The 26,628-nt window shown below is 40.2% G+C and overlaps 1 protein-coding gene across 2 annotated transcripts; it reads right to left on the reverse strand.

Moving 5' to 3' along the window:
- Window positions 1-36: 36 nt before the first annotated feature.
- hsf1 (heat shock transcription factor 1) lies at window positions 37-26,436 on the reverse strand. Of its 2 annotated transcripts, XM_047383403.1 has the most exons (15): window positions 25,975-26,436; window positions 21,855-21,963; window positions 21,578-21,714; window positions 17,854-17,978; window positions 17,366-17,441; window positions 13,510-13,571; window positions 13,186-13,264; window positions 11,422-11,543; window positions 11,110-11,324; window positions 9,476-9,632; window positions 7,373-7,444; window positions 6,175-6,280; window positions 6,025-6,078; window positions 3,657-3,699; window positions 37-3,569 (listed from the first exon to the last, which is right to left on the reverse strand). In XM_047383403.1, exons 1-15 carry the CDS (start codon window positions 26,104-26,106, stop codon window positions 3,382-3,384), a joined length of 1,677 nt encoding a protein of 558 aa, XP_047239359.1. In that variant the 5' UTR covers window positions 26,107-26,436; the 3' UTR covers window positions 37-3,381. The 2 variants fall into 2 exon arrangements, with proteins under 2 accessions (XP_047239359.1, XP_047239360.1); XM_047383404.1 differs by lacking the exon at window positions 7,373-7,444.
- Between the last annotated feature and the right edge of the window lie 192 nt (window positions 26,437-26,628).

The following is a 26,628-nucleotide window of genomic DNA, read 5'->3' on the forward strand; positions in this document are numbered from 1 at the left end:
TTAATGTTGATTTAAAATAATTACTCACAGTGCAGCGGTGTTTAAAACAATTTATTGAACAAGTTTTCCAACCAGTATACCTCAACATTCGGCCCTCCTCTCTCCAACACAGAGAGCTGTCAGGTAAATTAAATGGCTTGTTTGTTGAAATTAAAAGCAAAATCAAAATACTATTACTGTGGATTTTATATGGCAGAGAGCTTCCTGTATGTACAGCATCTGACAAACCTGTAGAATATCTGAGGATTATTGATTCAGGACATCAGGAGCCACCACATTGTCATTAACTTGTGCTTGGTTAAACTTGTAGCGATATTTAAACAGAGAATTTATTACAACGTTTAGGACATTTCAGAAATGCAACTTAGATGAATCCATCTGAAAAGGAACAAATTAAATCAAATTCAAGAGTCCCAAAAAGTTCATTGCAGTAATTTCATTCTTAAAAGTGAACTTCTTATACATTCATTATACACAGTGTTTTGTTTCAAGCGTTTATCTCATTTAGATCATTGTGACTCTCAGCAAATTAAATCCTAAAGTTAAGGTTTCAGAAAATTTGAATATTACAAAAGCGCTACAAAAACTGTGCCCAGAAATATTAAGGCCTGCACAACCATGGAGAAGACTGAAAGTGACCAACACCCTCCACAAGGTGGTTAAACCACAACAGGTCAAAGCTAAAGAAGCTGGTTGTTCACAGATGGATACCAGTGATATCAATAGGAAGTTGGGTGGAAGGAAAAAGTGTGGTTGAAAAAAAATGAACAAGCAACAGGAATAAACACAGCCGCAACAAGGCTGTGAAGCAACGTCCATTCAAGAGTCTGGTTGAAATTCACAAGACTTGGAATTGGATTTAAGAGCACTAAAACTTCTCTGCTGATGAGCTTTATGGAGATGCTGATTTTGTTTTCAAGAAGGATTTAGCATCTGCCCATATTGCCAAAAACAAATACCTGCTTGTATGACCATGTATCACTGTTAGCGATAGATCAGCAAACTGACAGAGAATCTATGGAGTTTTGTCAAGAGAAAGATGAGACAGCAGACCCAACATTCCAGATGAGCTGAAAGCCTCCATTAGAGCATATTGGGCTTTAATTACACCTCAGCAGAACCACAGGCTGATCACCTCTATGCCACTCCAAAATGATGCAAAAGCAGGCCCAACCAAGTATTTAGCGCATATCCTCTACGGTGCATGGGCTTACCTTTACTTTTACTGTTAGGCCCAATTCAGTATTAAAAACATTTTTTATAGTAATATTTACATTTTCTGAGAAACTGAATTTCTTTTTTCAATAGCTGCAAGCCATAATCATCAACATTACCAGAAATGAGCACTGGAAGTATATCCCTTTGTGTGTAATGAATATATAATATTTTGCCTTTTTGTACTGAATTACTACAATAAGTGAAACTTTTCAATGATTACTAAATTATTAGGATGTAACTGTATTTGGCTGGTTGGATGGACATCTCCACACCTGACATAGATATCTATGATGCTCCTCTTGGAGAGCAGTGAAGACAGAAAGGTTAAAGAGTTAGAAAAACTTGGCTTAATAACAAAAACGCCATCGCAATATTCCTTAGTAAAATTGCAATCTCATGTTTTCTTAATATCGTGCAGCCCTTGTTGCAGCAATGTTCTCAAACACACCTCTTTGCCATTGTGATACTCGATCAAATCAAGCTTCCCTCATACATGTTTACATTTTAAATGATATCTCTGTCAGGAGGAGCTACACTTCACTTTAAGCTCCAACCACCCTTCAGCAACTGATGGAAGTTTCTCCAAGTAAAACACACTGAGTGAGTGTTTAGGAATAAAAGGTGAATCCCCGCTTGAGACGGTAAGTAACAACAGCCTCAAATATGTTTCATTAAAACTGAAACGCGACACCTGATGTCCTGAAATACATGTTGCCATAGATCTGGCAACGCTGACCTGAAAACTGGAACCAACAAAGTACCATTACACAGAAATGCCCTAATAGTAGAGCTGTGTTACCACATTTAAAGTCACTTTGGAAAAATGGATCCAAAATGTGGAGAACTACAAACTGACGGAGCTGCTGGAGGCCAGTTTATTAGACACAGGAAACTTCTAATAAAAACAAGTAGTGGTCCAGTCTCTTCAGCATAACAAACCAAAAACCCCATATTACACATTCTCAGAGCTTTTCGTCTCATCTTTGTTCTGGAGGTACTCGAAGTTTCTTTCAAAACTCCAGCACTGTGAGGACTAGGCATGGGCCGGCTGCTGGTATCAAAGCGTACCAAACAAGCTACGGTTCGAAAAACTGATGACATTTTCTGCCATGTTGTTCGTTCGGTTTTAAATTCTTTCAATGAGATGGCACAGAAAGTACCAAAAAGAATTTAAGAAATAAAACTTCTGCCCCTTTTCCCTCTTTTAACTTTCCTGTTGCAAAACATTGACAAAAGGTACAATGTTTAGTACAAGAAACATTTAAATGCTTGTTGTACATTAAATATTATGAATTAAATTACCAAAGTTAGCGAGGGTTTATTCTATATTTCTGGCTATGTATTAAAATAAAAAATAATCAAAGATTTAACTGATAACCTTCTAATAACTGCAATGATCAATTTTAGTAGGAGTAGGAATATTTTTTGCACACCTATTTTAAATAAAAACTGTTGGATTGTGTCATGCATGTTTGTTTTTAACCTTTGCGTACACACAGTGATACCGTGGTACTTTTAATCAGAATTTCATACCGGCCCATGCCTAATCAGGGGTCCGGGTGAAACATACGCAGGAAACCACTCAGCAGACCTTAATTCTGGATCAAGGTGTCTCTATCTGCTGCTTCCACTAATCATCAAGTAACCGGAGGAGGATAAACACTCTGCAATAAACCTTTCCAAAAATATTCTGATCCTCTTCTTTATGTTTAAATTATACATGTGAAAACAAATACCGCCATCGAATGCGAGCTAAACATGCAGAGCAGACAGCACCCGGGTCACATGATCCTGACTCACCTGTACTGTGACATCATAGCGTCTGCCCCGTGATATGTCCCTGAAAACACCAGCAGGTAACATGTGACCAATTGTTTTGTTTTTTTTAGGATTTTCAGACTTTTTTTTGTTTTTTACTTATTATCTTTTTTACAACAAGCAACAAAGAAAAGTTTTGATTTAGGTGTCAAACACAAAAAAAAGCCTAAAATAAAAGTCCTAAAGTATAGAAATGGATTAATATCAACGAATAACATTTGCTTAATAAAAACGTGACTTAATGATTGATCTACATCCCATCAATTTCGTCATCATCTATCGCTGCTGCTGAGCTGATGCTCAGTGTTCTGTTGTTACTGAGGAGTCATTACATTCTTGAGGATATTAGAGGTTAGAGTCCAATTGGATGGGGCTCAGCAGGATGTCGGGCGGGTCGTCTGTGGCTGCGTCGGAGTTGAACAAAGGCTCCGTCTCGTACTCCAGGAGGGACGGGAGGTCAGCGTCGCCATCCCCCAGAATCACTGGCTCAGTCAGAAGCAGAGGCGCAGCAGTGTACTGCACCAGCTGCTTCCCTGCACCAATCAGAGAAGAAATGATCACCGTGACAACAGCGATGCTTGGGCCAACGCTTGGTCCGAATGATGAGACACAGTAATTACCTGTTTTATCTTCATTTTCTTTAGAGACTTCATCAGACAACAGCTGAAAGGAAACAGTTTTATCAATGAAACGTGCAACACCAAAACAAACATGTCAGATAAGAGATGGATCCAAGAAACCCAGCTTCAGGGTCAGCAGTCTCTTTCAAAAAACATTTTCCTTTAAGTCAGCCAGGGGTTCAGCTCTAGTCATTAGCTGGGCATTTATTTTAAAGCAAACATGGTGGATAGTATGGAAGCAAATCGTTCCCATATTTCAAATGAAAAAGCATTTCCAGAAATGCTTTTTCATTTTAAGAATGTGGCTGCATTGTTTGACTCATAAATAAAATTAGTAATCAATCATCCTATTTGCATTTTCTTCTTCATGACTGCACATTTTATGCCATAATCAAAAAGAAAACAAAGCAGACATTGCTTTTTCGTTTTCGTGGTCTGCCTGCAAAGTACTGCCCAGAACTCGAAAACGAAAAAGCATTCCGATCTGCGGATTCCGATCTGCGGGCGCAGAAGAGTGACGTCAGCAGCCGCTCTTCCTCAGCTCCCTGCTGACCGAGCTACCCACCTTGTTCGGTAGGGGGCGCTGTGCACGTCTGCATTGCATTACATTGCAAACGTGCCGAGAAATTGATTGAATTGCAGCAGGACCGAGCTCAATTTGTAGCAGTGGCAGGAAGAACTGGTAGTTCCGGTGGCATCCTCATGGCCTGGGACATCCAGCGTGTTTTTAAGCATTTATTTATAATTTTCTGTGAGTGACAATTCAGAATAGCCGCTCGTGCTCTATAATAAACCGGCTGTTTGTGCAATAAATCTTCGTCATCCTTTCAACACGTCACACATACATATAGTGCTATTTATTTTCCATGTCAAGTAAATCACCTTATGTTATGGGTCTAAGGCTGTTTATTAAATAATAATCAATAATGAAATCATTATTTAAAGGTAACAGGCTATAACAATAATGACATCCCGTTTGCCGATAATCACCATCAGCTTCCACAAAAACAGCGGCAACCGCATCGGCAAGCTTTTACGGCCGGTCTGGCACCTTCTGGCATCCTCGCGGAATCCCCTGCCACCCTGCGGCAGAGTGTGGCAGTTCCGGTGGCAGCTTCAGTGGCAGGCTGTGGTAGGTCCGCCACAGCCTGCCACCAGAACTACCAGTTCTGGTGGCAGGCTGTGGCGGAACTACCAGTTCTGCCTGCCACTGCTACAAATTGAGCTCGGTCCTGCTGCAATTCAATCAATTTCTCGGCACGTTTGTAATGTAATGCAATGCAGACGTGCACAGCGCCCCCTACCGAACAAGATGGGTAGCTCGGTCAGCAGGGAGCTGAGGAAGAGCGGCTGCTGACGTCACTCTTCTGCGCCCGCAGCTCGGAATGCTTTTTCGTTTTTGAGTTCTGGGCAGTACTTTGCAGGCAGACCACGAAAACGAAAAAGCAATGTCTGCTTTGTTTTCTTTTTGATTATGGCATAAAATGTGCAGTCATGAAGAAGAAAATGCAAATAGGATGATTGATTACTAATTTTATTTATGAGTCAAACAATGCAGCCACATTCTTAAAATGAAAAAGCATTTCTGAAAATGCTTTTTCATTTTCAAATTTTACATTTCAAATTGAATTTTGGTATCTATTTGCTGGGGTACATTTTGAAAAATAAATCTCAAATGTCTTTTTCTTTTTCATTTTAATTTAGTGAAAGAATGAGCAGTCATGAAGAAGAAAATTAAAATGCAAATAGGATTATTGATAACTAATTTCATTTATGAGTCAAACAATGCAGCCACATTCTTAAAATGAAAAAGCATTTCTGAAAATGCTTTTTCATTTGAAATATGGTAACGATTTGCTTCCATAGGATAGAGCATCTGATTACTCCATAATAAGCCAGGTTGTGAACGTTTTTCAAAGTTTCAAAAGGCCAGAGTGTGGAAGTACTTTGGGTTGAGATGAAAAGTGGAGGTCTGAACACTGATAGTTGTTACGCACTGCAGCACCAGAGGGGTGGAGAGCAACAGGAATCGACACGGGGGCTGATATTTAGCCAGAAGAAAAATACCATAAATCATTTGGATTTTTTTAAGTTGTTGTATGATTTCTAAAGTTAAGTCCAAATTAATTGTACTTCATCTGGTCTTAAAAAATGAATAAATAAATTTGTTATAAATAAATAAATAAATAGCAATTGTTTACAATAGATAATTAATGAATAAATCTGTAATAAATCAGTTATCACCCATAACAGAAATATTAATATTGGCTCAAATCAGTCCATCCAACAACAAAAACACATCATTTGCCTTGGAGCCTCAGGTTTCAGGCCACTGTTAAGTTAACAGTTAATCTTTAGTTAAACTCACATTATCCAAACTTTCAATGTCAAAGTCTGCAGAGGGAATGGACGAACTGAAAAACTAAACAGACACAAAAAGTTTCAATAAATACATATGTGTACTGATAATTAAAGGGACACGCATTAAAATAAATAAATAAAATACGTCCAAACTCACCTCCATGAGGGGAAACGTGTCGAAGGCGAGGGTTTGAGAGTTTAAAATCCCCTGCAGGTTTTCTAAACCGTTGTCAATATTGTCGACGTGATCAGTGAGTTCACATCTGGGACACAACCAGGGGAAAAGAGACATTTGTGAGTTGACAAGTTAGGTATGATGTTATTCTACATTTTTCTTTTGTCCACATGGAGAAACCAGTGTGTTTCTCAGGACAGCCTAACTTGTTTTCAGCAGCTTATCGGCCTCAGGTATGCGATCCCTCGCCTCAGATGCGTCTACTGAACAGGTGACTTTTTAAAAGCATCTTACAAACACAATGCAGGTCTACTACAAACATCTCTGAACTGAAAAAAAGGTCAGGAACACGAGTGAACTGCAAAAATCTGGTTTCTAAACAGTGAGTCAGGACTTTCAATTAAACATTGTTCCAACTTACAGTGGGGAGAACAAGTATTTGATACTCTGCCAATTTTGCAGGTTTTCCCATTTGCAAAGCTTGTAGAAGTCTTTAATTTTTATCATAAGTCCTCTTCAACCACGACTGAAAGAATCTAAAACAAAAATCCAGAAAATCACATTGTGTGATTTTAAAGTAATTAGTTTGCATTTTATTGCATGCTTTGCAAGTGGGAAAACCTGCAAAATCAGGAGTCTATCAAATACTTGTTCTCCCCACTGTACAAACAGTTAACATATTTTCCTGAAAATGAAGATAAACAGCAAATTGTTGCTGCATTTTAAATTGCCCTCAGAACTGCCGTACTCCTTCCTAAAAATACACAGTGTTTCCTTTTCACATAAAGACCAAAAGAGAAAATGCAGAATGACACCAGAGATGTACATAGACTGGTCATCCAAAAGTTCAGTAATCATCATAGACTTTTTATAAAAGAAAGCTGCAGTCACAGTGATGCAAGCTAACAGCAGGCTAAGATTTGTGAAACGAAGTTGGCAGTTAGCATTTCGTTTAGGGACAGGCTGATCTCAGCGAGACCCTGCGGACCCAGAAGATGGTGCTTTCTTAATTCTGTTAAACTGTCAGAATCACTGCACAGTGAGCAGATGGGTCAAGCTAACTCTGTGCAATTACAATTGTTTTTATAACCACAGAGACCGGTCTCTGCAGGCTGGCAGGGGAAAAAAGACTAGGCTGCATCTTTTACATACAGTCTAAGATAATCATTTAAAGATTCACTTCTCAGGATGTTTCGAGAGGATGCGCCAAACTTCAGGTGGGAGTCCACCTGCAGTCGGTGGGGGGTGGAACCTAAGAGAAGCACAAGATTTTTAATGACAAACCTGACAATTATCTGATAATATATGTAACACGAGCTGATATGTTGGGATTGCAATGCAAATAGATGGTCACAAACAGAGAACACTAAAGAGGCCGTGCATGTTCTGCAGCTGCACCACTAATGGAGTGACGTATAACAAAACATCAAAATATACAGGTCCTTCTCAAAATATTAGCATATTGTGATAAAGTTCATTATTTTCCATAATGTCATGATGAAAATTTAACATTCATATATTTTAGATTCATTGCACACTAACTGAAATATTTCAGGTCTTTTATTGTCTTAATACGGATGATTTTGGCATACAGCTCATGAAAACCCAAAATTCCTATCTCACAAAATTAGCATATCATTAAAAGGGTTTCTAAACGAGCTATGAACCTAATCATCTGAATCAACGAGTTAACTCTAAACACCTGCAAAAGATTCCTGAGGCCTTTAAAACTCCCAGCCTGGTTCATCACTCAAAACCCCAATCATGGGTAAGACTGCTGACCTGACTGCTGTCCAGAAGGCCACTATTGACACCCTCAAGCAAGAGGGTAAGACACAGAAAGAAATTTCTGGACGAATAGGCTGTTCCCAGAGTGCTGTATCAAGGCACCTCAGTGGGAAGTCTGTGGGAAGGAAAAAGTGTGGCAGAAAACGCTGCACAAAAAGGAAAGGTGACCGGACCCTGAGGAAGATTGTGGAGAAGGGCCGATTCCAGACCTTGGGGGACCTGCGGAAGCAGTGGACTGAGTCTGGAGTAGAAACATCCAGAGCCACCGTGCACAGGCGTGTGCAGGAAATGGGCTACAGGTGCCGCATTCCCCAGGTCAAGCCACTTTTGAACCAGAAACAGCGGCAGAAGCGCCTGACCTGGGCTACAGAGAAGCAGCACTGGACTGTTGCTCAGTGGTCCAAAGTACTTTTTTCAGATGAAAGCAAATTCTGCATGTCATTCGGAAATCAAGGTGCCAGAGTCTGGAGGAAGACTGGGGAGAAGGAAATGCCAAAATGCCAGAAGTCCAGTGTCAAGTACCCACAGTCAGTGATGGTCTGGGGTGCCGTGTCAGCTGCTGGTGTTGGTCCACTGTGTTTTATCAAGGGCAGGGTCAATGCAGCTAGCTATCAGGAGATTTTGGAGCACTTCATGCTTCCATCTGCTGAAAAGCTTTATGGAGATGAAGATTTCATTTTTCAGCACGACCTGGCACCTGCTCACAGTGCCAAAACCACTGGTAAATGGTTTACTGACCATGGTATCACTGTGCTCAATTGGCCTGCCAACTCTCCTGACCTGAACCCCATAGAGAATCTGTGGGATATTGTGAAGAGAACGTTGAGAGACTCAAGACCCAACACTCTGGATGAGCTAAAGGCCGCTATCGAAGCATCCTGGGCCTCCATAAGACCTCAGCAGTGCCACAGGCTGATTGCCTCCATGCCACGCCGCATTGAAGCAGTCATTTCTGCAAAAGGATTCCCGACCAAGTATTGAGTGCATAACTGTACATGATTATTTGAAGGTTGATGTTTTTTGTATTAAAAACACTTTTCTTTTATTGGTCGGATGAAATATGCTAATTTTGTGAGATAGTAATTTTGGGTTTTCATGAGCTGTATGCCACAATCATCCGTATTAAGACAATAAAAGACCTGAAATATTTCAGTTAGTGTGCAAAGAATCTAAAATATATGAATGTTAAATTTTCATCATGACATTATGGAAAATAATGAACTTTATCACAATATGCTAATATTTTGAGAAGGACCTGTATATTTGGGAAGGTAGTTGTTGAGATGTTTCTGCTGCAGTTGTTGGTTGGCAGAAAAAAGCTACTGTTGGCAGCTGTTTAAGCAGATAAAGTTCCTGTGTTAAGGCTACTGGTGGGTTTATCAGGAGAATGGTATTAGGTAATCCAAAGGTTATCAACCGGCAGCTCCCTAGCAGAAACTAACAGAAGCAAGAGGCCAACAGCTCTTCCTGCTGTCCCACTGATTTTCACAGTAACCTGTCAAGACGGGCGATGGTCTGACATTTCCGCTGACGTGTGGCGGGGCTCGGGACCGAGGCAGAGTTTGAGCTGGCAACAGGGGCCGGTGATTTGATGGTTGAAGCTGACTGAACTGGCCCAGTAGAGGCAGGGCTCATCACAACAATAGGGGTGGCTGCAAAACAAAGAGACCCAGGATAAAGTAGCAGAAAGACTGAAGCAGCAAGAGAGGCGTGAGCAAGATTTATTTAGAAGATCCAATGCAGCGCGATGCAAAAGGTATATACTTCTAGAACCTTTTCGCATTTTAACCTGTTAGAACCACAAACGTCAATGTATTTTATTGGAAAATGAATATTAGCACATAATTTGGATAATTATAGCAGGAAAATCCTACATGGTTTTCAAACTGTTTTACAAATACAAATCCCCTTTTCTATATATATATAGAACACTCACAAGTGTAAAGCTTTTAAAGTATGCCTCTACCAGCTTTGCTGCACATATAGAGTTTGAGCTAGTTTGCCAATTCTTTACAAACTAGCTCAAACTCAATAATACAGAAAAAAGGTGCCTGAAAAGTAATCTTCAGATCTTGTTACAGATTCTTATTTGGATTTCTCTGGACTTTGATGGTCCTATTCTAACATGGAAATAGACTTTGGTCTACCATTCTATTGTAGTTTTGGCTATGTATTAATGTACATAGGGGCATCTAACGAGTTTTCTTCCAGGATATTCCATCCATCTTTCTATTCATTCTTATTAGCTGCCCTGTCCCAGCAGAAGAAAAGCACCACCACAACATGATGCTGCCACCACCCTGTTACACCATAGAGATGATGCGTTCAGGGTGATTTATTGCTGTATTAGTTTTCTGTCAAGCATAGCAATTTGCATGTAGATCAAAACACTTAATTTTGGTCACATCTAACCAGAGCACATTCTTCCATATGATTGGCAAACTGCAAACAGGACTTTGTGTGCAGTGAATATCCAATAGCTGTACAGTTGATGGATTCTCCCACCTGAGCAGTGAATCTTCAGTTCCTCCAGAGTTGCAACAGGCCTCTTGGCTGCTTCTCTTATTAATGCTCTCCTTGCCTAATCTGTCAGTTTAGGTAGCTGTGTCATAGTCCATTTCTAATTTGATGGACTGAAGAGTGCTCTGTGAAATTGTCAAGGGTTCAGATAATGTTTTATAAACTAAACCTTGTTTAAACCTCTCCACAACTTTCTCCCTGCCCTGTCTGCTGTGTTTTTTGGTCTTCATGATGCCATTTGTTCACTAATGTTCTTTAACGAACCTCTGACCTCCACAGAAAAGCTGGATTTAGACCTAATTACGCAGACAACAGTGGACTCCATGTACTAAACAGGTGACCTCTTCCAGCAGTTGGATTCACTGGATTTGATTTAGGCGTCTCAGAGTAAAAAGGGTTGAATACAAAGGCTCTCCATATTTTTTAGACTGTTAACTACAAACAAATTTGAAAACCATATTTCAATTTACTTTTACTTCACTAATTTTCTGTACTTTGTAGTGCTATCCGAGATAAAATCCTAACAAAATACATTTAAAAATAAAAAAATGTGAAACAGTTGAAGGGGTGTGAATACTTTTGCAAGCCTCTGTGTATCACTATGTCTACCTGCTGCGTTGTTGGTGCTGGTAGCTGTGGTGGTGGTGGAGGAGGTGACCTGTGGGGGCTGCATGTCATCCTGAAGGATAGAGTTGATGAAGGTGGTGGGGGAGAGAGGGGTGTCTACATTTGCTGGGGGTGAATCCTGCTCGACCTCAAGAACAGGACACTCCTCCACCTCAGGACTGGATGGCTCCTCTTTGATAAAAGCCAAATGGCTCTCTCTGCAGATACACAAGGAAGCCGCACATACATCTGCATGACCAGTCTTTAATAATGGAAATAAAATGAATAAAGGAGGTTGATCTCATTAGTCCTCACTCTAGGTCAGTCCAGTCAGTGCCTGCATCTTCTGGGGAGGACGGGGCTTCCTCTGTGATGTCTGAGATGATCGGTCCAGAATTCAGCGGTGAGTCTGCAGGGAGGAGATTGGCGGCTGCGTTCTGAAAGGACAAGTACATAGACAAAGTAATGGTTACGCAGGACAATTAATGATCAAAGTTATTGCTTCACGTTTTGTTGCCTTAAATCACCAACAGGTCACATGAAGACACCTGTACAGTTAAACTGCTGCAGACAAGTTGATACACACCATTAAAGCTTTAAGGTAATGCCTCATTCTCCTGTTTCAGTTTCAGCTAACAGCAATTTAATGTGAACCTAATTGCATGGACACACCTGTTGGTACCCCGAAAGCAAAATATTATAGTAATGTTTCTAGGTGCATAACCTTTATTTAGCATCACAGGTGTTTTCAAGCTTATCATTAGCCATCAGCAAGCAAACATTCTGATATAGTATAATATTGCTGTGTGCATTACACTGAACATAGATCAGAGAAAGCAAAGGCGAGAAGTGTCTGAGAAACTCAAACAGAAAATTAAAGATATTAAAAGGTAAAGGCTACAAAACCATCTCCAAAAAATATATCTAAGGTTCATGGAAGAGTAGTCAACTTCCCGGCAAGTAGGCACAAGAGAAAATCCAACCCCAGGGAGATCTGATTAACAATCTTATTGATAAAAACAGAGTCATCAAAAAATCAAAAACAGCCAAACCCCTAAAGCTGAAGGTCCAGTTTTTTTCTGATTGCACCACACATCAAGCTTTTAACATTTTGAACAGTACCAGTAATAAGCCAGGAGAACTCCACTTTTGACAGAAAAACACAAAAAAACCTTACTGGAATTCACCAAAATGCATGTTGACATCCCCCAAAGTTTCTGTGAGAATCTCCTTCAGACTGATGAGACAAACTGGGGATCTTCGGACAGTCACATCAGCTTTATGTTACCAGAGGGAAAAATGAAGCCGAAGGGGGGAGGGTTGCTGCACCTGGCACAGGGAACCTTGAAATCTCAAGACAAAGGCCTCCTAGAGTGAAACATGTCGCCCAGTGTCAGAAAATCCAGGGTCGCCACATGGGTTCTCAGATAAAATGTTTGGACTATTTTTTAAATGGGCCTCTATGAGCCCAGATTTTAAATCAACTAAAGATTTGCAGAAAGATCTAAAAACTGCAGCGGAGGCAACTTGAGAGGCTTGCTCTGAAGCGTTTTAGCAAATACAGACATCCCACTGTGGCTTTTTCGCTTTTCGGCAGTGATTGCTGCAAACGTTGTTGCTACAAAATTTTACATTACAGGTACCATTCACATTCAACTATATATAAAAATTAAAATAAATCAACAACTTAAAAGCAAGGCCTGAGTTGTGTGGAGCAAACAATGAGGGACTCCTTTTAACACTTCCATGAGTTCAACTTAGAGCTGGGACTTAAATTTGTTCATTTAATAAACTAATTACAGAAAAAAAAAATAAAGCATTAAAAACATGTAACACCACAATGCAAATCCTGGTTCTGCAAGCTAACCTTAACTACAACAGTCCTGGTACCGGTTTATCCAGTTTCTCAACTCTCAACCAAACTTTATGTGAATTAAAAAACGTTCTGTTGCTCTGTTAAATAACCCTATTTGATATAAATGAGATTAACTGCAAATAAATAATTACCAAGCCTGTAACTAAGTAGATCATTTTTTAAGTGCATTCCACCACCAGTATATAAGAAATTCGATGCATTACCTGAATGTGCTCCAGCGTCAAAGGCCGGCTGTACTTCGGCACAGAGTGGGCGGAGCTAGAATCATTGAGCATCAGAGGACTAGCGGTGGAGAAACGAAACAGGCCACGTTATGAAGTTTATACAATCACATTCTTCTTTACACTTTACAGACTATCTGGAAAAATAACATCACGTTTCATATCTGTGGTAATAATCTAAACTATTATTTAAAATAATTTCAGGACATTTACTGAATCTAGATTTTACAGTTTGTTGTATTTATAAAAAAGTCTAGTATTTCTGTTCAAGTTTGTGGTATAGAGCTGCATTAGAGGTAAACTTGCATCTTCCTCTTGACTCCCATGATTCTGTTGGTGTGGACAAGAGACACCAGAAACTGGATCAGCTGAAAACAAAGAGATAGTTTATTATTAGTTTGGTCAGCATCCTATTTAAACCATCCGAACGAGGCGTTATGCTGACTGTGTGCTCTGCCCTGGTCACAATATTTACGTGGAAATGAGACATGACAGATGATGCTTTATAATAGACTGCAGATCTTTATTTTCCCCATTAAATATTTACAAAGAGTTATTTTGTTACCCAGGGTGCAGACGTTTCCAGCGTACTTTTTGTTTACATACTTTGTTTAATGAACTCTTTTTTAAGCATGTGAAGATTTTGTGATTAGTTAAAATTTTATAACAAATGTTCTACAAATATTTATATAAATACTCTTTTAAAAAGAGACTCCCTAAAACTTTCTAGCAAATACTTTTGATAAACTTTAGATTTAGGTTTAATCAGAGCTTCACAAACATTACCCATACGTTGTACAAAGTGCTGACAAAAGAGACCGCAAGAAAAAAAAATAACTTTAGAGTTTGAACATTTTAAACCTCATGATAAAAAATGTTGTGGTGCCAAAAAGCGAAGAAAAAAGGAGCTGTGAGCAGTTCTTGAGTAGAGTTAAGCTGCTTTAACTCTGTTATTTAATGTTATCTAGAACAAAGACACCGGAAAATTATCGTTTATTAATCAAAGTATTTGTTCCCTAAAACAGAATAACAACATTGATCAGAAACGTGCTCTGGAGGAACAGAAATGTCTCTTCTGCTGTTTCTGGCATGAAAACACATCTGATCACTGCAACAAAGCCCTGCTCTGGTTTATGGACACCCATCAGCACCAAGCCGTGGTTACACCTTTATATTCAACCATGCATGTGCTTGTAAAAAGCAACATGCTTTCAGACTCAACCTTGCTTCTCTGCCTGTTTGATGAGCACCAGTCACGGCACTGAGGACAGAAATGGTGAGCATAAAACAGCCATAACAGACATCCTGCCGGTAGATAGCTACTGTTAGCTTGCATACAGTTTTGCTAGGAGAAGAGATTGGATGGCTGTCTGGTTTTCAAACCATTGACTGACTACGTTTGTCTTGATCGGAAATATTTCCAACCAGCTAAATTTGTCTATTTTGTAAATGAGGATGTAGCAGCCTTCTTTCAGCCATCTGACCAGCAGTTAAAGCAACATGTGGTGAAAGTCAGTGCTTAGAAAAGCTGGGACAAACTCTGGGCATTCCTCCAGTGTGTTGAGCATCTCAAGAAAAGGACAATAAAAGGAAAGTTTTTTAAATCTACGTATACCTTTATACTAGCAACACTCGCATCTCTAAAGTTAATATTATCTAAATGTTGCCATTTGTCTTTCTAATCTTTCATTAAAAATTTGTTAATTTCTCTGTCAAAATATTGTGGTCCACTCAAATCCACACAGTCAACCAGAAGGAGTCTGGAGACCTATCCCATTACCAGCACTTCCACCCTTGTGTGCCTGAATTGGGCGTTCCAGTTGATGGGTTCGAGTGCGTAGTGTGACCCAATTCTCCAGAATGGTCCTTAGCCCCGCCCCCTTTGTGCCCTCAATCCACTCTTCGGCTAAACGCGCATCGAAGCGGACTTCGCCGAAGTATACAGGTCCTTCTCAAAATATTAGCATATTGTGATAAAGTTCATTATTTTCCATAATGTCATGATGAAAATTTAACATTCATATATTTTAGATTCATTGCACACTAACTGAAATATTTCAGGTCTTTTATTGTCTTAATACGGATGATTTTGGCATACAGCTCATGAAAACCCAAAATTCCTATCTCACAAAATTAGCATATTTCATCCGACCAATAAAAGAAACGTGTTTTTAATACAAAAAACGTCAACCTTCAAATAATCATGTACAGTTATGCACTCAATACTTGGTCAGGAATCCATTGGCAGAAGTGACTGCTTCAATGCGGCGTGGCATGGAGGCAATCAGCCTGTGGCACTGCTGAGGTCTTATGGAGGCCCAGGATGCTTCGATAGCGGCCTTTAGCTCATCTAGAGTGTTGGGTCTTGAGTCTCTCAACGTTCTCTTCACAATATCCCACAGATTCTCTATGGGGTTCAGGTCAGGAGAGTTGGCAGGCCAATTAAGCACAGTGATACCATGGTCAGTAAACCATTTACCAGTGGTTTTGGCACTGTGAGCAGGTGCCAGGTCGTGCTGAAAAATGAAATCTTCATCTCCATAAAGCTTTTCAGCAGATGGAAGCATGAAGTGCTCCAAAATCTTCTGATAGCTAGCTGCATTGACCCTGCCCTTGATAAAACACAGTGGACCAACACCAGCAGCTGACACGGCACCCCAGACCATCACTGACTGTGGGTACTTGACACTGGACTTCTGGCATTTTGGCATTTCCTTCTCCCCAGTCTTCCTCCAGACTCTGGCACCTTGATTTCCGAATGACATGCAGAATTTGCTTTCATCCGAAAAAAGTACTTTGGACCACTGAGCAACAGTCCAGTGCTGCTTCTCTGTAGCCCAGGTCAGGCGCTTCTGCCGCTGTTTCTGGTTCAAAAGTGGCTTGACCTGGGGAATGCAGCACCTGTAGCCCATTTCCTGCACACGCCTGTGCACGGTGGCTCTGGATGTTTCTACTCCAGACTCAGTCCACTGCTTCCGCAGGTCCCCCAAGGTCTGGAATCGGCCCTTCTCCACAATCTTCCTCAGGGTCCGGTCACCTCTTCTCGTTGTGCAGCGTTTTCTGCCACACTTTTTCCTTCCCACAGACTTCCCACTGAGGTGCCTTGATACAGCACTCTGGGAACAGCCTATTCCTTCAGAAATTTCTTTCTGTGTCTTACCCTCTTGCTTGAGGGTGTCAATAGTGGCCTTCTGGACAGCAGTCAGGTCGGCAGTCTTACCCATGATTGGGGTTTTGAGTGATGAACCAGGCTGGGAGTTTTAAAGGCCTCAGGAATATTTTGCAGGTGTTTAGAGTTAACTCGTTGATTCAGATGATTAGGTTCATAGCTCGTTTAGAGACCCTTTTAATGATATGCTAATTTTGTGAGATAGGAATTTTGGGTTTTCCTGAGCTGTATGCCAAAATCATCCGTATTAAGACAATAAAAGACCTGAAATATTTCAGTTAATGTGCAATGAATCTAAAATATATGAATGTTAAATTTTCATCATGACATTATGGAAAATAATAAACTTTATCACAATATGCTAATATTTTGAGAAGGACCTGTATTACCCACAATTCACTGTTGCAGATGACGTTCTGAGCAAAAACCAATCACAACCGGCAATGTAATCAACCATCAAATCAGAATAATAAAAACTGCTTGAACTTTAGACAGCAAGCCGACAAACATATATTTTTTACTGGTTTTCCAAGCTCAGCATTGTAAGATACCACTGGGTTCAGAGTGAGTCTGGGCAGTCAGGCCATAACACTGAAGTTACCTTTCAAACAAACACTGGCGCAGCGAGAGTCTGGTGTAAAAGCCTCCTTTGCTTCCTGCACTTTCTTCTCCTCAAAACAATTGCTTGTTGCAGTTTAAAATATTTTTTTTTGTAGCAAGACTACGAAAACAGCGCTGGTTCCCGCCCTTTTTGATGTTGCAGTTACGGTGCAGAGGTGCAAGTCAACCCCAGCTGTTCCAATTCTCCAATTTTGCACGCTTGTAACCTGCGCACTTCAACCCCTACATGCACTTGTACAAAGTACACACTTCATAGAGGGGTGTAGGGTGTAGTGTGGGAATTGGGACAGGGCCTGGTTAAGGATGAAAGAGAACGAGGTCTATTGACTCTTGCTAACAGCTCATCCTTGTCAGGTGTGGGTGTTTTAATACCTTGTTGACAACTTTCTGTTGCTGAGCATGTTTCTGTCTCAGACTGGCAACCTCCCTCCATAAAGCCTCATTCTCACTGAAACAGAAAGACAGATAGTGCTGATTAAAGGAAGGAGAGCTGTACAGAGAACAACACAAATTGTTTTCATGCTAAATTAAAACCATTTTGACAAGAAGACTGTGAGAAGGTTACAGCCTAATTTGTTAGACTTGGAGCCTTGTATTGTACATGATTATTTTTATGCAAGTCAGAGGTTAATGACATATAAGTGCGAGTTAGCTGGAGTGAATCAAAAAAACATCAAAACATAAGCACGCTCTCTGGCTTTATCTCAATACTGGCTAAACAAGATGCCTAGTGTGCCAGTTAGCTTCTCAAACCTGGTTTAATTAAAACTCAAACAAAAATTACCAGTTTGTGTGGGACAAAATGATTTTATAGGTTAGAGTGTAGCAAGTAAACACGTCCAGAATCTTCTGATTCTTACTGTTTCATGGCGATGATCCTGGAGTCGATTGTTTCCTGTTTTCCTTTCATCAGCTGGACGTCGCTCAGGATTTTGCTGACTTCATCTGATGAGATCTTCATTTCTTCTTGACGGACTGACGACACCTGCACCAATAACATATGACAGTCTGTTACCATGGAGACAAGAGACAACTGACAGACCGTGGTCCGTTTTCTCCACACTAGTGGTTTCGAAGTGGTTTAATCAATATTACCACACATTTGTGGGTGGTGTGTAGACAGGTGTATTTGTTGAACTGATTGTGATTCCTGATTAAGACATGTTGTGATTGCTGTGGTGTAGGATCACTGAATAGACTTCAAAAATACTTTATTGATCCCCGAGGGGAAATTATAATTCCAGTACAACCCATCCAAACATACATCATGACACAAGACAAGGGGGGGACGAGTCACCGAGGCTTTGCTGCCCACTCACAGGCGCTGCTCTTGTTAGATGAGAAAAGAGGCCACATTAGGTAAGTAGAGGGAAAAAAATCATATTTCACACTTTATCCTTAGCAGGATACAGTTTGAGATTGCAAAAAACCTCAGAACAAAGAAGCAACAGTTGACAAAACAACATCATGCTGGGAACGGTGAAGGTGGTGTGAGGGGTGCAAGTGAGTCCATGAAGCAATGTCACAGAGGCCATTGTCCTTGATGGTATGTTGAAATATTCATCAAACGGCCACAAAGTTCTGAGCAGGTCCACAGATGTCCTCAGGGAAGGGAGGGGAGCAGAGCGTCATGATTACATAACTTCCAGGAGAAGTTGAAGATAACCAGCCTTCAAGGCCGTGCAGGGGAGCCAGATTCAGAAAAACAATAATTATTTGGGTTAGGCTGATTCTTAATTTTCCGTCAGCCTTGAGAGTCTCGCTGGTGCTTCTCAAAGGCGAATCCAAACAGCCAAATTCCTGGTCTTTCTGCCAGATCCGAGCGAACAACTTTCTCCAAGATTTATTGCATTTCATCCCTGAGTCCAGGAACCGCAACCTGCCTGCGATCCTGTGTAAGGATCACATCCAGTCTGCGATTCAGCTCACGTAACATCTCAGTCTGAGTGTTGATCGCCCTGAAGATCCCATCACACATGCCAGGCAGCCTCACAATGGCCAGAACAGCTGCTGACATTCTCCACATTTCTCGATATGCCAGGTAACCGTTCGTTCGTTCGTCGTCTTCCGCTTATCCGGGACCGGGTCGCGGGGGCAGGAGACTCAGCAGAGACGCCCAGACGTCCCTCTCTCCAGACACCTCCTCCAGTTCCTCCGGGGGGAGCCCAAGGCGTTCCCAGGCCAGCCGAGAGACATAGTCCCTCCAGCGTGTCCTGGGTCGTCCCCTGGGCCTCCTCCCGGTGGGACGTGCCTGGAACACCTCCCGAGGAAGGCGTCCAGGAGGCATCCAGTATAGATGCCCGAGCCACCTCAACTGGCTCCTCTCGATGTGGAGGAGCAGCGGCTCTACTCCGAGCTCCTCCCGGATGGCCGAGCTCCTCACCCTATCTCTAAGGGAGTGCCCGGCCACCCTACGGAGGAAGCTCATTTCAGCCGCTTGTATCCGTGATCTCGTTCTTTCAGTCATGACCCAAAGTTCATGGCCATAGGTGAGGGTAGGAACGTAGACCGACCGGTAAATTGAGAGCTTTGCTTTTCGGCTCAGCTCTCTCTTCACCACAACGGACCGGCACAGCGCCCCCATTACTGTGGCAGCTGCACCGATCCGTCTGTCGATCTCCCGCTCCATTCTTCCCTCACTCGTGAACAAGACCCCGAGATACTTAAACTCCTCCACTTGAGGCAGGAACTCCCCTCCAACCTGAAGAGGACAAGCCACCCTTTTCCGGTCGAGTACCATGGCCTCGGACTTGGAGGAGCTGATCCTCATCCCAGCCGCTTCACACTCGGCTGCGAACCGCCAGGTAACCGCTGACTCCAAAAAGCAGAAATCCTGATATCAAACATCTAATTATATATATATCTTCAACATCCTCGACTGACATGATCGACAAACACACAATCCTCCACTTCTGCCAGGAGTCCATTTTGTATCCAGAGAAAAACGTCCCATCTGGACAAGTGGGCTCTCCTTCACCCTGTCTTCTCGTCGAGAAAATTTGATCAATTGCATTGAGAGACCAGCTGACCAAATCCATAACTAAGAATTTGGGCAAAAAGAGTCTCCAAAAAGAAGACAAGACACAGAGCTGAAGCAGGGCAGATATGGGAGGAGTGCGGGAGACAGAGAAAAAGCGTCCTCCTCCACCGAGAGCAGAAAGAAAGACTTCAACTACGTTTTGTTATATGTCAGTTATACAACTATAATGGAACTACTATACAAGGACTTTAAGGGGCTGCAGTAATGATGTGCTCACATGTCTCCCAAGGAACAAAAAAGATAACAAAAATATCCAACAAGGATTTAGAAAGTATTTCTCAAGGCAGCACCAACAGAGTTTCCTTTCATTCCATCTTTACTGTCTTTGGATTTTGTGCCGCTTGTGGCCTTTATTAGACAGTAATCTGGCAATAAGGAGGAAGAGAGAAAAGGGGGAAGAAGACATGCAATAAAAGGTATGGCGCTGGGAGTCAAACCCCAGATTGTTCGCCTCCATAAAAGCTCTGCTCTAACACTGTGCCACTAAAAAAAACTAAAACTAAACTGTCTTTAAAAGCAGTGCTTATTGCAAAACCCAATTATACCGATATAAGAATGTTGCAGCATATAAAACTCATGCAATATAAAAGCAACAGCTGTTAGACACAAAAGAGAGGAAGGACGTAGAGGAAACTCAACTTTGAAATGAAACGTCAATGTTAGGTATCCTCTGAACAATAAATATACAGATGTGGCAGAGGCTCACGAGCAAACAAGAATAAAGGTGCATTTCCACTGCAGGAACCCTAAACTACAATATGGTGAATGATAAGCAGTTACTAAGCAACATAATAGGCACGTTTAGGTAAATTATACTATCGTATGGCCAAGAGGTGTTTTTAAAAGGAAAGATTCAAGGTATTAAAAATGGATGCTGTTCTACCTTACAGCAAACTGGATCGGGGGTTTTGAGCCAATATAATGTGTTTGTTTATATTTACTATTGTCCGTGAAAGACAAACATGTATTCTTTAGTGTAATCTCTCCTAAAAACAGGTAAGTCGGTCAGTACTTTACTGTACTTTATTCATCCCAGACTATGAAGTTTGTCAAAGTTCCTGAAATGTTGTAGTGAATTTGGGGAACCTGAAAACATCATTAACGTTGTCGATCTTTTTCACACACTGGTTTGTATCTCCCGGCAAGCCTTTCAAACAGTCCACTTGTTTGCTGTTTTTTTCCTATTACACTACCAAGTTTTTTAACAAACAATTGTTTCTTTTAGGTCAGCACTGATGTCTTTTCTGTCTGCGTTGTGTTAACAGACACCTGAATGCTCCAAAGAAGCAGCAAAGAGCCAAAACGTCTGTTAAGGATATAATGGTAGGATTTTGACTTTAGCTTAGTCTAAACAAACACTGACTTGGTAAAGAATGTAATTTATTATTGTACATCCGAGATTGTTTTTAACTAATTATAGTTACACTGTAAAACAAGGTTTTACAGTGTGGTGAAAATAAAACCTTACAGCTTAGTACAGCTCAGTGGTCAGGATGTTAATGATCTCTAAAGCAGTGTTTCCTGGTGTATCTATAGCTACTTACATTGGTGACTTTCCGTTTGATGTTCTCCAGCAGCTGCTCTTGCCCTCTGACGAAAAATGGATGTTGGAACTCCGTGTCATCTTTCTCTGGTTTCACCAAGCCACCCTGCTCGATGTGCACCACCTTACGGAAACCATCTGAGGAGCAACGTGAACACAGAGTTGCATTTCAACCTACACCATTTCTTCAGAGTTACTGAAACATTCGTGGCTGCGATAAAAGTACCTTTTAAACAGGATTCTTTTTTTAGAAGTGATAAAAACATACTGATACTTACACATGTTGAGCTGTCGTATGAAGCTAGCCATGTTGTTGTGTTTAAAGAACTTTGGCAGAACCTCTTTGGAGAACCGTCCCTGATCGAACACATGGAAGCTGGTTCCACTCTGAAAAACAAAGGAAAAACACAGACAAATTAAGTTATTATTATTATGAGCAACACAAGCATCAATATATTTCACATAAGAACAGAAAATATTTAGCAGCAATTTGTGGTCAATAAACATTCCTGCAGAGCATATAATAACTTGAACAACTGTACACTGCACAGATCTTAAACTAACAGAAGAATGACAAAAAGCAGAAGTATTTTTAGTAAAAGCTGAAATCCAAACATAAACATGCATTTTTGACACCAATGTCCTTTGAGGAACCTATTTCTTTAGAAATGTCTGGTGCATGATCAGCGTGCCCAAATTAAACCATCTGTGACAGATAAAAGCAGAGCCGCAGCTAAATTAGATCAGTTTACAAGGTTCTGTTAACAGGCCGTGGTGATCTAAAGTCCACTGGACTGTTGTGGCTGTAGATCAAATTTCTCCCTAGGTAGAATCTTTTCTTTGCTCTATGTTCTGAACCTGTGTTCTGACCCATTTTTATTCTGAACCCTTAAAAGAAAACTGGCCTAATTGTAAAATCTATCAGAGCTCAAGTGTCAGAGAACCAGCAGCATCTTCTATCAACTGTCATTTTCTTCAATTTAAATTTTCTGATAACTAGAGAGATACTAACGAGACTAAAATACATTTATTCTTAAATGACAATCTCCACTGCAATTAGAAAACCTTGAATTTGTTCCATCAGAGCACCTTTAACTGCTGCTGATTTGTAGAACATGCACATACCCTCATCCAAGCAAACTTGCTCTCCAATCGTACCAGTCAACCGTCTTGCTGTACAAGTGCTTTTCCTCTAGGTAACAAGAACATTTACAACACTTCATATCTGTACATTCTCTGTAAATCAAGTATTATGGAGCTATAAAATATGGATATTCAGCTATGTAATGCACTACGTCCTGTACATTTGCACTACCATCCATACTGTTTAATAATGTTATTCATTTGTTTAGGATTTCATGCTACATTTTGTTTTATTTCACATTTGAATTTTATAGTTTTTATTTATAAAGTACATACTATTGACTTTCATAAATTATCCCATTAACTCTGGTTATATGTTATAGGGACAGAAAAAAAAAACCTCTTAGGATGAAGTTAGAATGTCTTCTGTTGAACAGTTTATCAAAAATTGACAACAAACAAGAAACAGAACATGAAGCTATGTTATGTTTATTTAATAAAGGGACAGTACATATTAATTAACATGAGCCCATTAGACTGTCATGTAAATATGTCAGATTTAGCCACTATGGCTAATGTTCATCTGTAGTCCTGTGGGAAAGATTATAAAGAAGCTCTACAGAAAGATTATACAATTAATTAGAGAATTTGTGGGAAATACAAGAGGATACGCTTAGAGGCTTTAGCTTTTTTAAAGAGACGCAGGGTGTGTTGTAGTTCACTGTGTGGGACTCAATCAGAATTCGAAACCAATTAAAACAAATGTATAAATCCAGAAATGTAAGTCTCATTTTTCAGTCTTAGCAGTGGAAGTTGTGCAACGCTGCTATGAAAAAGGTTCTCACGACACACTAGGGATTGAAGATATTAGGGAAAAATATAATTGCAATACTATTGCTGAATATTGCAATGACAATATTGACGCTTTTCTTTCTCTACCATTATAAAACGCACCCACCCCTCCCTGAGAGCTTTCTCAGCTACAAAATATAAACACCACTGTGGGAAATTAGGGCAGTTAGTCTATCCAACTGGGTAAAGGTATGCAAAAAGAGAATGCCTGACACTTAGAGAACAGTATCCTAATATTGCATTCAAGTCATCTTTTACGATTGCAAAATTGCACACCAGGGTTTCTACACAATATAAATTTATATTCATTCAAAACTATAAAATATAAACATTCACTATATGTTTATGGAAAATGTGTGTAGAGAAATGAGTGCCTGCATGTGGTCCCTGCAAAAAGCGGAAACTGGTATGCGGCAAGGACACATGGAAGGTAGAAGGAACAAATGGAGAAAAAAGGTCACAAAGAAGGAGGGAAGGAAGAGAGGACAGAATAAGACAATGTAACAAGGAAGAGAAGAAAAAGAGGAGAAAGGAAAGAAAAATCTACACAAGGAAAGGATAGAAGTAGTAGTGGAAGGAAGGACACAAGGAAAGGATGGAAAGAAAAAGAACGCAATGAAGAAATGTGGGCAGGACAGAAAGATAGGAAGGCCAGAAGGAAGGAACCAATGAAAGACAAAAAGAGGAATAGAAGCAAGGGCACAGAGATGGGAAGAAAGGGGGCATGCAAGAGTGAGGACAGAAAGATGGAAATGAAGTGGAACAAAGGATGCAAGGAAGGAAGAAATGAACACAAAAAGGCATAATAAAGAGAAAGAGAATGAAGTGTAGCTCGAGGGTACAATGTAACATCTGTATTGAATTCCACAACAAGCCCTCATTGGTTATGTTGGACCAGCTCAGTGTGCTGAGTGGGAAATTATTGGAAGAAAATGAAAGATGTCAAAGAAAGAATCACTACTGATTCTCAAAATATTTTTTCCAAGGATTTTGACATTTTAACATTCACCTTATCTTACAATCTTACTGCGGATGGAAGGAGTAATGCAGGTTTAAATACAACTATTCATAGTGTAGCTTCAAGTCTGAGACTTGGAGCGATCAAACCTGAACAGGATAATTTTACACTAAACGATTCTTTAAAAGATTCTTCACAGTATAAGTGTAATAACCCCTTTATTCTAGTCGGCTAAACACAAAAGGAGCATTTTCATAGAGGCATTACGACCACAGAGACGATAAAAATAGAAATCTTAAGTTTTCCAAACATCTTGCCTCTTCTCAACGACCTGATATTGTAAATGGTCTCTTCTTGTGAGATGGATATATTATCTTAATGCTAGAGGCAATATGTGAAAATCAACGTTCACAGATGCTATCCATCCAATATGACTAAGTTTGGGGAATTTTGCAAAGCAGAAATAAATTTAGTCCCTAGATGTGTAAAACTGGTAGAGATTTATTCCATTCAGGTCAATACTTGGAGTGAATGAATATGAAAGTCACTGTAGGTATGACGTTATTGTCTGTCCTTTGTCTCACTGTGATGGACCAGCAACCAGCCCAGGGTGCTCCCTGCCTCTCACCCACTGACTACTGGAGATAGGTACCAACTTAAATAGAAATAAACAAAGAGTTCCCCTTTTCAGCAAATTATGGTTACATTAATGACATGAATGTTTATAAATGCCATGTGTCTAAATATTTATTACTTTAGTAGATAATGAACCACAAAGAGAAAAAACAAAACGTTAGACCCAACACCCCTGATACCATACCAAAACAAAAGATCTGACTGTTTGTAAAGGGCATAATGTAAAATTCTGAATTTCAGTCACAGATTTTCACAGGTTTTATTGTGATTTGCTGTTAATACATTTCCCCAAAATATCACCTTTATATAATCATAACCATCTTCATTTTTTATCAGTGCAGATGTTCTTTGAATCATTTTAAATTAAATTACTGCTATTTCAGATTAAATCAATTTTAGTATGAAACCAAAAATACACACAATTAAGTTTTCTAAAAAATTGAATACATTTTGATCACCTCAACCGTCTAGCTCTAACAGCTACACCTATGGACCTTTATATACACACACACACACACACACATATATATATATATATATATATATATACACACACTATATATATATAGGCAGTAACAATCTCTTTCACACCTGTCAATCCAAACTGTAACTCCAATTACTGGACAAGAGTCAGATCTCATTATCTGAAAGCTAATGATATAACCTGCTTGATTCGTTTGTCCCACGTTGCAAAGTTAAGATAATTAGAATCAAAACACAAAATAAAGTCTAGAATATTTAGGATTTTTCTGTTACTTAAATAAAGTCTCAAAAATCTGAGGTCTGTTGTTTGACAACATTGAGGAATCTGCGTACAGTTAGCTCTAATAGACTAAGCTAGGCTAGGCTAGGTAAGGTGAAGTGAGTACCGGACTCCAGCAGATAAGAGGGTCGGTCTCCGGGTCTTCCACGAGGGTCCACAGTTTAGTAAGAAAAGCTGGAACGTTACCGCCGCTCACTACTACTCCACCTGTTCCTCCGCCAACTCCAAGTAACTCCATCTCAACTACGAAATGCTAAACCAGCTCAAGGCGTCAGCAGGTAATCTGAGCACAAAATGCTAACAGCTACTTTAGAGTTAACCCCATCCGCTCCTCAAAGTCCGAAACAAAAACGGGCGAACTGCGACACTTAACACTAGAGAGTTGACAACTATATCTCAGAAAGCTTGATTCCGGTTTTGTTCAAGTATATTTTGCGTTATTCCAAAGTTTACTTCTCGACTTTATTGTAAACAATCTCCGTAGTGGAAAATTCCAACAAATCCGATAAAACAAACAACTGCGTAGCTAGGTGGCTGTCTGTCGCACACTCGTGACGTAATAACCGTTGCTTGAACGTCACATCCGTAATCTGAATTACGTCTAATTTTAACAAAAGCTCAAGAGTTCAATCACACACACACACACACACACACATATATCTCACTATAATTTACATTAAATATATTTAAACCTCTTCGAGATACTTAAAACAATGTGTACCCTTGCTTAAATTCCGGAGGTCGATGGCTCGATTCCTGG

Source organism: Girardinichthys multiradiatus, chromosome 13, assembly GCF_021462225.1.
Source record: "Girardinichthys multiradiatus isolate DD_20200921_A chromosome 13, DD_fGirMul_XY1, whole genome shotgun sequence".
In the NCBI taxonomy this organism is placed as follows: Eukaryota; Metazoa; Chordata; class Actinopteri; order Cyprinodontiformes; family Goodeidae; genus Girardinichthys; species Girardinichthys multiradiatus.